This window comes from Pogona vitticeps, chromosome 1, assembly GCF_051106095.1.
Source record: "Pogona vitticeps strain Pit_001003342236 chromosome 1, PviZW2.1, whole genome shotgun sequence".
Lineage (NCBI taxonomy): Eukaryota > Metazoa > Chordata > Lepidosauria > Squamata > Agamidae > Pogona > Pogona vitticeps.
This window is the reverse complement of record NC_135783.1, coordinates 116994979-117010134: the sequence shown is the minus strand read 5'-3', so window position 1 is coordinate 117010134 and position 15156 is coordinate 116994979. Positions and strand designations below refer to the sequence as shown.

General features: G+C 40.4%; 1 protein-coding gene across 3 annotated transcripts in view; it reads left to right on the top strand.

Annotated features, from left to right (window-relative positions):
* COL19A1 (collagen type XIX alpha 1 chain) overlaps positions 1-15156 on the top strand; it is a 217577-nt gene that overhangs the window by 82461 nt on the left and 119960 nt on the right. For all 3 annotated transcript variants that reach the window (XM_073000073.2, XM_078386107.1, XM_073000079.2), the window contains 2 exons: positions 9252-9287; positions 11320-11364. In XM_073000073.2, the coding sequence (XP_072856174.2) occupies positions 9252-9287; positions 11320-11364 (81 nt within the window). The remainder of the gene's footprint in view (positions 1-9251; positions 9288-11319; positions 11365-15156) is intronic.

Here is a 15156-nt window from a genome sequence, read left to right as displayed (position 1 = left end):
AAATTACTGGTTGCCAGTGATTGAGGTTGCACTTCACATGGTAGCTTCACAGCGACTTGGCTCATTTCACGTGATGCAAGCCCTGGTGCAGTTTTTAAACGTGCACATTGGCACAATTTTTAGACCGCATCAGGGTTTCCATCCTGGCTGGCCGGTGCTGGTAGGCTTCCCACTGTGAATGACAGCATCATAGTCAGGGCAGCCTCACCCTTTTGCCATGTGGGGAAAAAGAAACCACTGGATTTGCCCCTGAGTCCACCAGAGCCAAGGAGGTTTCCTAGCCACCCTGGGCACTGGCTGGTGGGTGACATTATTTTGACTATTCATGGCAGCTGGGCGAGGCTGCCCCTGTTCCAGCACTATCAGTAGTGTTGGGAAGCTAGGGACATCCTGCGAGGATTTAATGCTAAGCCACTCATTAAAGCAGGATGTGTAAAACAGGCACCTGTTTTCTGATAACCTGCTGTTTTTTAAAAAAACCTGTGGGTTACTTATAGTTCCTGTCCCTGAATCCAATCCTTTTAAGTTCCCATATACATAAACCTTTAAGAATATATATTTAATCCACAAGGAAGGTTTTAAATAATTTTTGACACCCATTTACTCTTTCATAGAGTTATCTGCTAGGCTAGGCTTTCCCCATTAAGTGATTTTACTGTTACATCACTGTTTTGCAGAACACAGCTCAGCAAACAGCCGAATTGTATGTGGTGATAACATTCAGTTCACAGATTCTCAGTTTTCCCAAACTTGTCATCTTCTTCTCCTTTCATGCTCTATCATAGTATACATTTCCATAATATCCGACTCCTTTCATAATTTATTTAAATGTCTTAGCTCCTTGTCAGGCATAGGACTCTGTTATGTAGGACTGGAATCCACATAAACAAAACAACGCATATGCACTAGAGAAACAGTTGTAATGTTTCTGTTGTTGTTGCTAAGTCATTAAGTCCCCGTTCACAGATTGCTGCCTTGTCGTGGCGAAGGGGCTTGAGTAACTCAGGGAAGCTATGGGCTATGCCATGCAGGGACACCCAAGATGGACAGGTCATAGTGGAGAGTTCCGACTAAACGCGATCCACCTGGAGCAGGAACTGTCAAGCCACCCCAGTATCTTTGCCAAGAAAACTTCATGGACAGAAACAAAAGGCTAAAAGATATGAAGCTGGAAGATGAGCCCCTCAAGTTGGAAGGCATCCAACATGCTACTGAGGAAGAGCAGAGGACAAGTACAAGTAGCTCCACAGCTAATGAAGTGGTTGGGCCAAAGCCGAAAGGACGCTCAGCGGTGGACATGCCTGGAGGTGATAGGAAAGTCCGATGCTGCAAAGAAAAATACTGCATAGGAACCTGGAATGTAAGATCTATGAACCTTGGGAAGCTGGAGGTGGTCAAACAGGAGATGGCAAGAATAAACATCAACATCCTGGGCATCAGTGAAATAAAATGGACAGGAATGGGCAAATTCAATTCAGATGATTATCATATCTACTATTGTGGACAAGAATCCCATAGAAAGAATGGAGTAGCCCTCATAGTCAACAAAAGAGTGGGAAAAGCTGTAATGGGATATAATATCAAAAATGATAGAATGATGTCAATACGAATCCAAGGCAGACCTTTCAACATCACAGTAATCCAAGTTTATCCACTAATCACCGATGCTGAAGAGGCTGAAACTGACCAATTCTATGAAGACTTACCACACCTTTCAGAACTGATACCAAAGAAAATGTTCTTGTCATTATAGGGGACTGGAATGCTAAAGTCGGGAGTCAAGAGATAAAAGGAACAACAGGGAAGTTTGGTCTGGGAGTTCAAAATGAAGCAGGGCAACGGCTAATAGAGTTTTGTCAAGAGAACAAGCTGGTCATCACAAACACTCTTTACCAATAACACAAGAGGCGACTCTATACATGGAAATCACCAGATGGGCAATATCGAAATCAGATTGATTATATTCTCTGCAGCCAAAGATGGAGAAGCTCTATACAGTCAGCAAAAACAAGACCTGGAGCTGATTGTGGCTCTGATCATCAGCTTCTCATAGCAAAATTCAAGCTTAAACTGAAGACAGTAGGAAAAACCACTGGGCTAGTCAGGTATAATCTAAACCACATCCCTTATGAATACACCGTGGAAGCGAAGAACAGATTTAAGGAACTCGATTTGGTGGATAGAGTGCCTGAAGAACTTTGGATAGAGGCTCGTAACATTGTACAGGAGGCAGCAACAAAAACCATCCCAAAGAGAAGGAAATGCAAGAAAGCAAAGTGGCTGTCCAACGAGGCCTTAGAAATAGCAGCGAGGAGAAGGGAAAAAAATGCAAGGGAGATAGGGAAAGTTACAGGAAACTGAATGCAGACTTCCAAAGAAGAGCAAGGAGAGACAAGAGGGTCTTCTTAAATGAACAGTGCAAAGAAATAGAGGAAAATAATAGAAAAGGAAAAACCAGAGATCTGTTCAGGAAAATTGGAGATATTAGAGGAACTTTTTGTGCAAAGATGGACATGATAAAGGACAAAAATGGTAAGGACCTAACAGAAGCAGAAGACATCAAGAAGAGGTGGCAAGAATACACAGAGGAACTATACCAGAAAGATTTGGATATCCCAGACAACCCAGATAATGTGGTTGCTGACCTTGAGCCAGACATCCTGGAGAGTGAAGTCAAGTGGGCCTTAGAAAGCTTGGCTAACAACAAGGCCAGTGGAGGTGATGGCATTCCAGTTGAACTATTCAAAATCTTAAAAGATGACGCTGTTAAGGTGATACATTCAATATGCCAGCAAGTTTGGAAAACTCAACAGTGGCCAGAGGACTGGAAAAGATCAGTTTACATCCCAATCCCTAAGAAGGGCAGTGCCAAAGAATGCTCCAACTACCGTACAATTGCACTCATTTGCACACACTAGCAAGGTTATGCTCAAAATCCAATACGGTAGGCTTCAGCAGTGTGCACCGAGAACTCCCAGAAGTACAAGCTGAATTCAGAAGGGGCAGAGGAACCAGAGACCAAATTGCTAACATGCACTGGATTATAGAGAAAGCCAGAGAGTTCCAGAAAAAGATCTACTTCTGCTTCATTGACTATGCAAAAGCCTTTGACTGTGTGGACCACAGCAAACTATGGCAAGTCCTTAAAGAAATGGGAGTGCTTCAACACCTCATCTATCTCCCGCGAAACCTATACGTGGGACGGGAAGCAACAGTTAGAACTGGATATGAAACAACTGATTGGTTCAAAATTGGGAAAGGAGTATGACAACGCTGTATATTGTCTCCCTGCTTATTTAACTTATATGTAGAATACATCATGCGAAAGGCTGGACTGGAGGAATCCCAAGCCGGAATTAAGATTGCTGGAACAAATATCAACAACCTCCAATATGCAGATGATACCACTCTAACAGCAGAAAGTGAGGAGGAACTAAGGAACCTTGTAATGAGGGTGAAAGAGGAGAGTGCACAAAACAGTTGGAAGGTCAACATCAAAAAACTAAGATCATGGCCACTGGTCCCATCACCTCCTGGCAAATAGAAGGGGAAGATATGGAGCCAGTGACAGATTTTACTTTCTTGGGCTCCATGATCACTGTAGATGGTGACAGCAGCCCCAAAATTAAAAGACGCCTGCTTCTTGGGAGGAAAGCGATGACAAACCTCGACAGCATCTTAAAAAGCAGAGACATCACCTTGCCAACGAACGTCTGCATAGTCAAAGCTATGGTTTTTCTTGTAATGATGTACGAAAGTGAGGGCTGGGCCATAAAGAAAGCCGACTGCTGAAGAATTGATGCTTTTGAACTGTGGTGCTGGAGGAGGATCTTGAGAGTCCCCTGGACTGCAAGGAGAACAAACCTATCAATTCTAAAGGAAATCAACCCTGAGTGCTCACTGGAAGGACAGATCCTGAAGATGAGGCTCCAATACTTTGGTCATCTCATGAGAAGAGAAGAATCCTTGGAACAGATCCTGATGTTAGGGAAAGTGTGGAGGCAAGAGGAGAAGGGAATGACAGAGTATGAGATGGTTGGACAGTGTCATCGAAGCAACCAATATGAATTTGACACAACTCCGAGAGGCAGTGGAAGATAGGAGGGCCTGGCGTACTTTGGTCCATGGGGTCACGAAGAGTCGGACATGACTGAACGACTAAACGACTAAATCTTCTTATGAGATGGCCAAAGTATTGGCACCTCAGCTTCAGCATCTGTCCTTCCAGTGAGCACTCAGGGTTGATTTCCTTTAGAATGGATAGGTTTGTTCTCCTTGCAGTCCAGGGGACTCTCAAGAGCCTCCTCCAGCACCAGAATTCAAAAACATCAATTCTTCAGTGGTCAGACTTCTTTATGGTCCAGCTCTCACTTCCATACATCACTACTGGAAAAACCATAGCTTGGACTATGTGGACCTTTGTTGGCAAGGTGATGTCTCTGCTTTTTAAGATGCTGTCTAGGTTTCTCATCACTTGTCAATGTTTATTCTTGCCCTCTCCTGTTTGACCACCTCCAGCTTCCCAAGGCTCATAGATCTTACATTCCAGGTTCCTATGCAATATTTTTCTATGCAGCATCAGATTTTCCTTTCGCTTCCAGGCTCGTCCACAGCTGAGCGTCCTTTCAACTTTGGCCCCACCACTTCATTAACTCTGGAGCTACTTGTACTTGTCCTCTGCTCTTCCTCAGTAGCATGTTGGACGCCTTCTGACCGGTGGGGCTCATCTTCCAGCGTTTTTTATTTTAGCCTTTTGTTTTTGTCCATGGAGTTTTCTTGGTAAAGATACTGGAGTGGCTTGCCAGTTCTGCTCCAGGTGGATCGCGTTTAGTCAGAACTCTCCACTATGACCTGTCTGTCTTGGGTGTCCCAGCATGGCATAGCCCATAGCTTCTCTGAATTACTCAAGCCACTTGGTCACGACAAGGCAGCAATCCATGAAGGAATTGTAATCTAGTTATGATTCAATCCTAAATGTAATCAGATCTAGAGATGGGCATGTGCCCTGGTTCGGCGGTTCATGCCAGTTCGTACAAGCAGCACCAGAGACACTGTGCATTCCCTCCCCTCACTTACCAGCCAATGCATGCTTCTCTCCTCCTATTCTTCAGCTGTTTTACCAATCTCTGGCAGGTGCACAGGCTTCCCTGCTCCACCTCCCTGACTGATTGTCCACTCAGGCAAGGAGGCGGGACATGGAAGTTCATTCTTCTGCTAGTGACTGGTCGAGCAGCTGAAGTGGAGGAGAAGAGCACACATTGACTGGTGAGTAGGTCATAGGCCAGGGAGGTGGGGGAAGGGAACGTGCAGCACCTGTGGTTTGTGCCCATCTCTAATCAGATCCTGAAATTAATGACATGAACAAGCTGTGCTGTCCTGGGGAATTTGGGAGTTGTAGTCCAAAAGAGAAGATGTTTTTTCCAAGGTTAGGAAATAATTCTGCTACATTTGTGGGATGATTTGTGAAAGTGGATATGTCTCATTAAAAATCTCTGAAATAAAATGTTTGGCTGTTTTGCTCTAGCCTTGCACAGAATTTTTGACAAAGAGAATTATAATCCTGTATGGAATACATGAACATCCAAATGTATCCCAAAAGTGAAGGATGACTGCATGCAAATACCTAGCATGTATTTTTTTAGGATAACAAATTGGGGTAGGGTACATTTCTCTGCTCTGTTGCCCATCTCTGATATTTGGTAAGTGCTTATCAGACTAGGGCAGAGGAACTGGGTAGTCTCTCACTTATTTCACAAAGGTTTTTTGAAAGGAAGACCCCAGCAGAATAGGATTAGGGAAGAGACTGTCATCTCATAGTCTTTCCTACCCTCAGAAAGTTGCCTTCAGAAGAACCAGGGAACTTTCTTTGCAGAGATCATTAAACTCTAGCTATGTTATTGTCCTTTCTTATTTGATTTGATTCATAATTTATCTACTCACTGTATCACAATAAATCAAATCAAATTGTTGATTAAAAAAGAGTTTGTGGACATCTTGTTTATCAGTAATAGAAACTGTGTGGTTAGGTTGCAAGACCTGAAGAAAGAGGATGTGCACACCTCTAACAATTCCAAGGTGCGGATGCTTCTCTGCTGCTAATGAACATGGTTTCGTATCTTGAAATAAGAACTTAAAAGTCTAAGTGAACTGCTAGAATGGAGATGTCTGGAGACAATCAAGAGCAAAGCAAAGCAGAGTTTTCCACATTTAAGAAGCATATACAGACAGCTTATCAGTGGAAACTGCATATACATTTAATTCTCTTAATTGAAGAATATTCTTTTTCTTACTCCTTGGCTTAACATCACTGCAGTAGAGAAGAGTCTCCTTTCACCCACCCAATAAAGCAGCATCAAAGAAATAGTGTCACTGAAGTTTAAAGGAATTCCTGTGTGCTAATTTTGTCTCTTTCATGAAAAAATCCTGGCATAAAAACTGTACTTATCTTCAGTTATATTTTTGATCCAATCTCCAAAAGTTTTATTCAGTGATTCACTTTACTTCCACAGAAGACAAAAAAGACTTATTATCTCTGATCTGGCTTCTGTATCTTGCTTCACGTGTGTGTAGATATGAACTCTGCCATCATAACCCTTTTCTTCTCTTTCCTTTCACTGCCTTCTTTAATAAAGGGAAACAATTTTATACAATGAGATTACAGCAAACTTTGATTATTAACATAGTGTTCTGAATCTCACAGTGTGAACACAAGTAAAGAAGTTCAGCAGAAAAATTCCTGTTAGGAACAGGTGACTTTCCCCAAAGCTCCCCATCTTAACCTGAAATTGTCCTGAGCTCTAACCCTCAAACAGATTTAGCTGATTACCAACTGACTGTCAGATGATGAGAGACCACAGCCCTAGAAAAAAGTCCCTCAGGAGAAGGGGTGCAAGTCTTTGTCTGTTTCTCACCTCAGGGAATGAAAAATTAAAAAACTCCTCCCCACTAAGCAAGGATAAAATCATTCTTTTTACCTTTTTGTTTTTGTTTTGTTTTGTTTTTGTATTTCTAAGGAGGAAAGGTTTGGGGACATATCACTTACATTTTCTACACTACCTCCAGTATTCTGTGGAGAAAACTGGAATTTTATGCATAAATAAAAATCCTACCTTTGTACTTGGTACAAAGAAAATGGAGATTTGTGCAATACAAGCTGTTGTGCAATTACTCCCTATATTTTTGCTGATGAAAAAAGCACTAGTCATTCCACACCCGGAACTCCGTGTGTGTGCGATTCATTCATTCATTTATTCATTCAGTAACAGTTGAAAGTTTCATCAAGTGGTTTTCTTGATGCATAGAGACATGTTTTTATTGAGGATGAAAAAAAATGTGAATGTTCATTAGAACTGTACTTGTCAGCCAATAGGTCACTTTGTTCCTTAATGACAAACATGTAAGGTTGAGGAGATCAAAGGCTGATAGAATATGTGGTGTTTCTCAATTGACAGATTCTTCTACTACAATGAAAAGACACCGTGTTGCTATTTCACCTTTCCTTCCTTCATGGATTTCCTTTGTATGTGTGTGGAGAAAAAGTATTGGAAGGAGCAGTGGGGAAATATAGGAGGTTTACAGGAGGAATGCAACAATATCTTCCCCCTTATAGGTAGTTCTCTATAGAGGACAGGTAGTGATGTTCACAACTGAGAAAATCTTGCAAAGAATTTATTTACTGCTCATAATCTAAAGCAGATCTTAATCCAACCCTTTTCTTCTTCCTTGGAACCAATCTTCTTAACATTAGCATCTTTTCTTTTGTGAATGTTCAGTAATGACAGCTAGAAATCAATAGATGGCATTCATTTTACATGATTCTTTAAAAAGAAAGCACAGATCGCATTTTTTCATTTAAAAAGTGATAACTTTTTAATAGCACAGTTCAACTGAATGCAAATAATAATATAATAATGAAATGTTCTAGCACAGAAACCAGATAGAATGAGTGCAAAGTTCAATATTGCAGAATGATGGGAATTATAGTATCATTACATTTGCAGGGTAAAAAGACAAAGTTGTTTTAAGATAGTGACATGTCTCTTGCAACAAACTGGATCTTAAAAAGGAGTATTAGACACTTTTCCCTTTGCAGTTTCATTTATTTTGCTAATACTTGGTCAAAAAACAACACTCGATAGTATTTCTGAAAAGCTTTGTCATTCGCAAATCATGAAAGTGTCATTTTCCAAGTCTTAGTAATTAATTAGCACCTTGTCATTTCCCCCCCCACACACTCTTTCCTCTGCTGATACAGTACTTAAGTGAAAGGAAAAATACATTGTTGGATAAGTACAGTGGCATGGTGGTGCACTTCATTGTGCCTTTTCTAATCTATGCCATATCTTTATCTCAGCCTGGATTATAACTATTTTAAATAGTGTGGAGGTATTCCGGACCCCTTTCACTGAATGTTATCTAGATTTTCTTTATTTTGCCAAGCGCCCTAAGATCTCTGTATAGCCACACAGACTAGAAATCCATAGATTCCCAGGACATTTCCAAACTGTTATAGAAGGGTGACAGTGTCCATTTTAATGTGCAGACCTTAAGGGCTGTGCTTGCCCTGACAATCTCCAGCTGGCAGTCCCAGAAATCAGAGATTATCCATTGCAGACAACAGGACTTTATGCTTGTTACAAGGGTTTGCTATATCCCCCCCTTGCACAAACAGCTTTAAAATCATACACAGAACAGTCCATTCCAATTGTGTTTTCCTCCAACAGGATATTGACCATCACCTATTTCTTGTGGCCCTTCCTTACATCAGGATAGCATGTCCAATGGCTCTTTGTGACAGTTTAGAAGGCAAAAATGTTTCAGAACAGCCTTAAATTAGGCTTGCTATCTCTATCAGACCTCTGTTCCATCTTTCAGATTTGCACCTCTTCTTCCCTGATATCAACCATTCTGAAACCAGAAACAAGCTCAGTGAACTAAATAATCTGCAGGCACCATACTGTGCATTGCATATCCATTTGTTATGCTCTTGCCTAAAGAGTTAGATTATTTGAACTCTTATCATGACTATTTTCTTTTTTAAAATATCAAGATATGCCATCCAAATAAGTGTGAGGTGACACAATGAAGATTTAAATGTTTTTTTTAAAAAACCTTTGAAATGTCTTAAATGAGTTCTCAGTGAAGAAACTTTTAAATGATTATTTATTATTCCTTTTTGTTTGTTTGTTTGTTAAGAAACCTTGTTGGATAATAAGTGACAAATAACATTGATTACATGTAATTTATTTCAGGGAGAGGATGGACTGACTGGTGCTCCTGGTGAGAAGGTAGGTCCAGTTTATATCCATTTAGTACAATTGAAGTTCCTCATTTCTCCTTTTCCATTACTTTTTATACAGAGCAAAGAAAAGATTATGATGTTTGTTTTCAAAAACCCAAGTTCCTTCTTTACCTACTAAACTCAGAGGCTGACCTTGCTAACATCCTGCGTATATCTGAAGGTCCTGTTGGGATGGTAAAACAAGGGTGCCGTGTATGTCATACTAACTTATTTGATGAAAATATAAATTTAGGAAGTAAATAAACAAACCCAAATGTAGTCAACAAATGGGCTAGGAGGGGAACACCATTGTGACTCCCCTCACACCCAGATAGAATCAGTTGTTTGCTATAAAACAATATATTGTGGGCAAATATTTTCTCTTGGCACCAAAAATATCACATGCAGAAAAATCTCACTGTAAGGGCAAAGGACTGTTTTTAACTCCCCAGTTTCTTTCCGAGAGTTACAGGCTGTAAGATTCATATTCCTTTTCCAAACTATCACCTGTAGTTTTATATAATTACCTTAATATCAAGGCTTTAAACTTTCCCAGCTTAAGATATCTGAAAAAAAAACAAAGATGTCAAATTGCTGTGATAACTACTGACTATTTATGGTCCTAGAAATTTTGATCTGCTGCTATTATTTAATGTTTTTGTTATTTGTTGCTGATATTTCTGACTAATTGCTTTCTAATCTACTAATGTGGTATTGTTTAAATGTAATATCAATATTTTTGTGTTAATTTTGCTATTATAAACTAGGGAGGATCATTTGTTCTGAAATTTCTTAACTAAAGAAATAGCTTAGTATGTAAATAATACTGTACTGTGTCATATCAGTACGTCTGTGGGTACACTACTTCCAAAGTCTTCCTGGTGAAACTTTGGACAATATAAGGTCTTCCTGCCTCATAAAATTCAATCAGGGCACCCAAATTTCATTGCTGTAACCCTCCTAAGTTTTTTCACTGCTTCTTCCATCTTTTTTTCTTATCACAGAAACCTTGCTAAGACAGGAAAGATGGAAGGGACTCCAATTTCTGATTGGTAGCATTAGGAGCTCTCTATAGAAGCACATTGTATATGTCTCCAAACAATGTACTACTTCTTTCTGTGTTGAAAATATAGAATGCTTTATAACATGTTTACTTTTTATGATTTTTTGTATTTATGAGAAAATCTATATTATTGACAATTAACTCAGCTTTGTACTCTGTGGTGTGTGTGTTTTTATTTGCGTGTCTCTATTGCCTAGATAACAGCTTTTGTAGTTAGCCCCCTTTCCCCCTCAGCTACCAGCGAAGCATTATTTTACAGAAAACAGTACTTGGGTGGCCACTTTGACTGCCCATTTTCACGCACAAAAGAAATAAAACTCCTGCTTGTCAGCTACTCTATTGCTAATAAAAACTTTGGTGCTAAAAATAGCACTCTGCGTTTTATCCATCATGAATACTTCAGTAGCAATTTTAGCTGTTAAGTCAGGTTGGCCTTCTTTTTTGGCATTCATGTGGCTATTGGGAATATAACCAAAAAGAATATGCTCAGTGCAGAAGTGAACGACTGAAGATCATCAGCACAAAAAACTATTTTAACAGGCCACAAGATTTCCCCTATCGCCAATATATAGGCTCACTGAAAAGCATTAAGGGGATATACACCTCATTTCCAGTCTGTAAAATAACAAAGATGGTTCAAGCTGTTTAGACATAAGTTGGAATTGTCAAGTATGCTCAAGATGTTTTATGTGAAATGTGAGATTTTTCTTCTCCTAGCATTTATGCTTTAAAGAGGATGTTTCTTGATTAAACTCACGTTATTGCTCTTTTTTAAATTCAGAGGAAAATATTTTAGGATTTTAGCATTAATATTAGTAAATATGACATAAACAAGTGGGAATGGACCCCATGAGCCTTCTGCTTTAAAAAAAATCATTGTATGTTTTACTTTGTCCAGCAGAGACATTTCTTTTGCAACCATTGTTTTAAATGTTCTATGTGCTATCTGACTTCTTTTTGTTTCTCCCACAAACAGGGCGAACATGGCCTGCAGGGTGCCAAAGGTGAAGCGGGCGAAAAGGTAAATAGTACCAGGTTTTACACATTGACTTTGTTTGGTGCAACTAAACCTTTAAAAAGTAATGCCCAGTGTCACAGGAGATCCAGTCCACTTACAAAACTACTGCTCCCTTGTAGGATAGTGATAAAGGATTTTTCCTTAAGATACTATGGTATTCAGTATAGGAATGAAACATTCCAAAAATGTGGTAATTACTGTTTCGGTTGAATTTGGGTATGCTACTCATATTTCATCTTAAACCTAGTCTAGGAAAAACATGCCTGGTGATTTCTATTTTAAGTTTGCTAGTAAAATTTTGCTGTGTATCTGCGCAGGAGCTGTCAACTCTTTTTAGACAGTTTTTGAGGTTTGAGACCAGCTGCCAGACAAGAGGTTTAGTTTGAAAAAGAAGGGCAGGTGAATAGGCCTTATCTGTCAGTGCTAATTTGACTGATGACTTCATGGCTTCCCCACTGGGTTGAGAGGTTGCCGGAAGCCCCATGTAAACCTGCAGGCTATTACTGAGTGTCAAAACTAGACTTTTGTGGGTGACATGCCGATCCGCTACATTCAGGAGAAACAGTTGGAAAGTGATTATGCTGGTAAAGAACATGGAGCAGATTGAAAATGATATGTTTCCTTTTAAAGGCTGTGTTGTTTTGACACACATGCCTTGTGTGTTGTATTAAGCGGCCATAATGGAATTGAAAAGATGACAGGGTTTTCTTCACTTGATTTACATAAGGTGCTACTCTAGCTGGCTGACTGGAGTGGATGTATTTACGAGTATCTTTGAGGAAGGGAAAACAATAATGCTTTTCCTGAGTACAGATGAAACATTACTGAAAACTGTACCTATGCTGGTAGTTCAGTAATTGGAGTTATTGGCCAAAATCTAATCAAAGTTTTCCATGTGTGTACAGGGTTTGCAGAAGCCTCTTTCACATTTTCAAGGCTGCCTGTTGCATGACCAAATTGCACAGCTAGAAGACCCAATACTTGACAGACATCTGGGAGAGCGGCTCAGTTAATTTGGTAGTTGCCTTCAGTCAGTTGCATAGGCCTCTAGCCCTTGTCTACAATTGACTAATGCTTTGCAAACTTTGAGTCTTCGTGCACCATTGTTACTGCTTCTGGGAGTTTCTTTGTAATTCATGGGAATATATTTGCCCCATCCTATCTTGGTCCTGATTCTAAGAGTGTGTGTTCCTGTAATCACAAAATAGATTTAATGGGGTTCTTTTTTGTTGTTGTTTAGTCGTTAAGTCGTGTCCGACTCGTCGTGACCCCATGGACCAGAGCATGCCAGGCCCTCCTGTCTTCCACTGCCTCCCGAAGTTGCATCAAATTCATGTTGGTAGCTTCGATGGCACTGTCCAACCATCTCATCCTCTGTTGTCCCCTTCTCCTTTTGCTTTCACACTTTCCCAACATCAGGGTCTTTTCCAGGGAGTCTTCTCTTCTCATGAGATGGCCAAAGTATTGAAGCCTCAGCTTCAGGATCTGTCCTTCCAGCAAGCACTCAGTGTTGATCTCCTTCAGAACAGATAGGTTTGATCCCCTCCAGGGGACTCTCAAGAGTCTCTTCTAGCACCACAATTCAGAAGCATCAATTCTTCAGTGGCCAGCCTTCTTTATGGTCCAGCTCTCACTTCCATACATCACTACTGGAAAAACCATAGCTTTGATTATGTGGACCTTTGTTGGCAAAGTGATGTCTCTCCTTTTTAAGATGCTGTCTAGGTTTGTTATCGCTTTCCTCCCAAGAAGCAGGCATCTTTTAATGTCATGCTGTCACGATCTGCAGTGATCATGGAGCCCAGGAAAGTAAAATCTGTCACTGCCTCCATATCTTCCCCTTCTATTTGCCAGGAGGTGATGGGACCAGTGGCCATGATCTTAGTTTTTTTGATGTTGAGCTTCAGACCATTTTTCACCCTCATTATGAGGTTCTTTAATTCCTCCTCACTTTCTGCTAACAGAGTGGTATCGTCTGAATATCTGAGATTATTTCTTCCAGCAATCTTAATTCTGGCTCAGGAGTCATCCAGTCCTGCCTTTCGCATGATGTATTCTGCATATAAGTTAAATAAGCTGGGGGACAATATACAGCCTTGTCGTACTCCTTTCCCAATTTTGAACCAATCCGTTGTTCCATGTCCAGTTCTAACTGTTGCTTCCTGTCCCACATATAGATTTCTCAGGAGATAGATAAGGTGGTCAGGCACTCCCATTTCTTTAAGGACTTGCCATAGTTTGCTGTGGTCCGCACAGTCAAAGGCTTTTGTGTAGTCAATGAAGCAGAAGTATATGTCTTTCTGGAACTCTCTGGCTTTTTCCATAATCCAGTGCATGTTAGCAATTTGGTCTCTAGTTCCTCTGCCCCTTCGAAATCCAGCTTGTACTTCTGGGAGTTCTTGGTGCACACTGCTGAAGCCTACCGTATAGGATTTTGAGCATAACCTTGCTAGCGTGTGCAAATGAGTGCAATTGTACGGTAGTTGGAGCATTCTTTGGCACTGGCCTTCTTTGGGATTTTGCTATAAGAAGCTGATGATCAGAGCCACAATCAGCTTCAGATCTTGTTTTTGCTGACTGTATAGAGCTTCTCATCTTTGACTGCAGAGAACATAATCAATCTGATTTTGGTATCGTGTTCCATCACATTTAGTCACAACTCTCCACTATTGCAATACTATTGCAATTATTTGTCTTACAAATAGCAGCTCTTTGCTTTGAGCCAATTTGTAGCCTATCTGTTTCAATTTGCATCATAATAGTGGAAAGTACTTGGCTGGGTACAAATAGGGAAAATCAAAGGTTCTGACCTCTTATGGGGGGTATGTGTGAAACTCACTGCCATCAGCTACTACTGGACCTCCAGTGTGCATGTAAATCTCCCATTTCCTTCCTTCCAATTGACATCCGCAGTTACCAAAAAAAATCCCCACCCCCAGTGCACACTCACCCTATTGGAAATGAGAGCAATGAAGCTAGCCGTCTCTAATAGACTAATTACTTTCATCTTCTGAGTGTCACTGATACCAAGTATTTCTTTTTAAAAATCCTCAGCTTTTTGAACTGAAGCACCAAAGCCTCAATTTGATTCAAATGCAACTCTGGACTACTTTGCTTCACTTCATATCTGTTAGGAAACTGACAAATACCCCGGCTTTGCTTTGCATTCTGTATAATTTCTGAACCGAAAGCAATTCCTTTCTTTCTCTCATTTCTAGATCAGATGTATGTGTCCTTGTGATACTTCTCCATTTATGTCTTTATTGCCTACTGGGAAGTCCCAGGTTGCACTCTATATCCTCTAAATGACAAATGAAACATTGTTGGGTACAATACCATATTCTGAACATTTCCACTGCAGAGCCGGGATGACTTGTTAGAAGGACATATGGAGCTTGTGGGCAGCATGGCATGCAGTTTTCTTGGTGGAGAGGCAAATGAAATCGAAGGGTATAATGTCTGTTTAGTGAAATTTCCCATTAGCTGGAGCAGTGTAATGCCCCGAGGCTTATCTGCTGAATTCATATAATAGTCTGCTCTCATAAAAAATAATCAGTTGTACATCGGGGAGAGGGATGGGACTGACTGTGTCAAAGCAACTAAGCAAAGGTTTCTGAGTGCTGCTTGTATCATGAACAGCAGCCCTACATGCACCTTCAGAAGCTAGAATTGCAATTCTTTTAAGTTTCCAAAGTTTCCAGGGACCATGAGCATAACCAACTAGTGCACATCTTAAAACGGTAAGTCTTTTATCTGTAGAGCAAGGCAAAACCACCCCACAGCATTTAAAACACT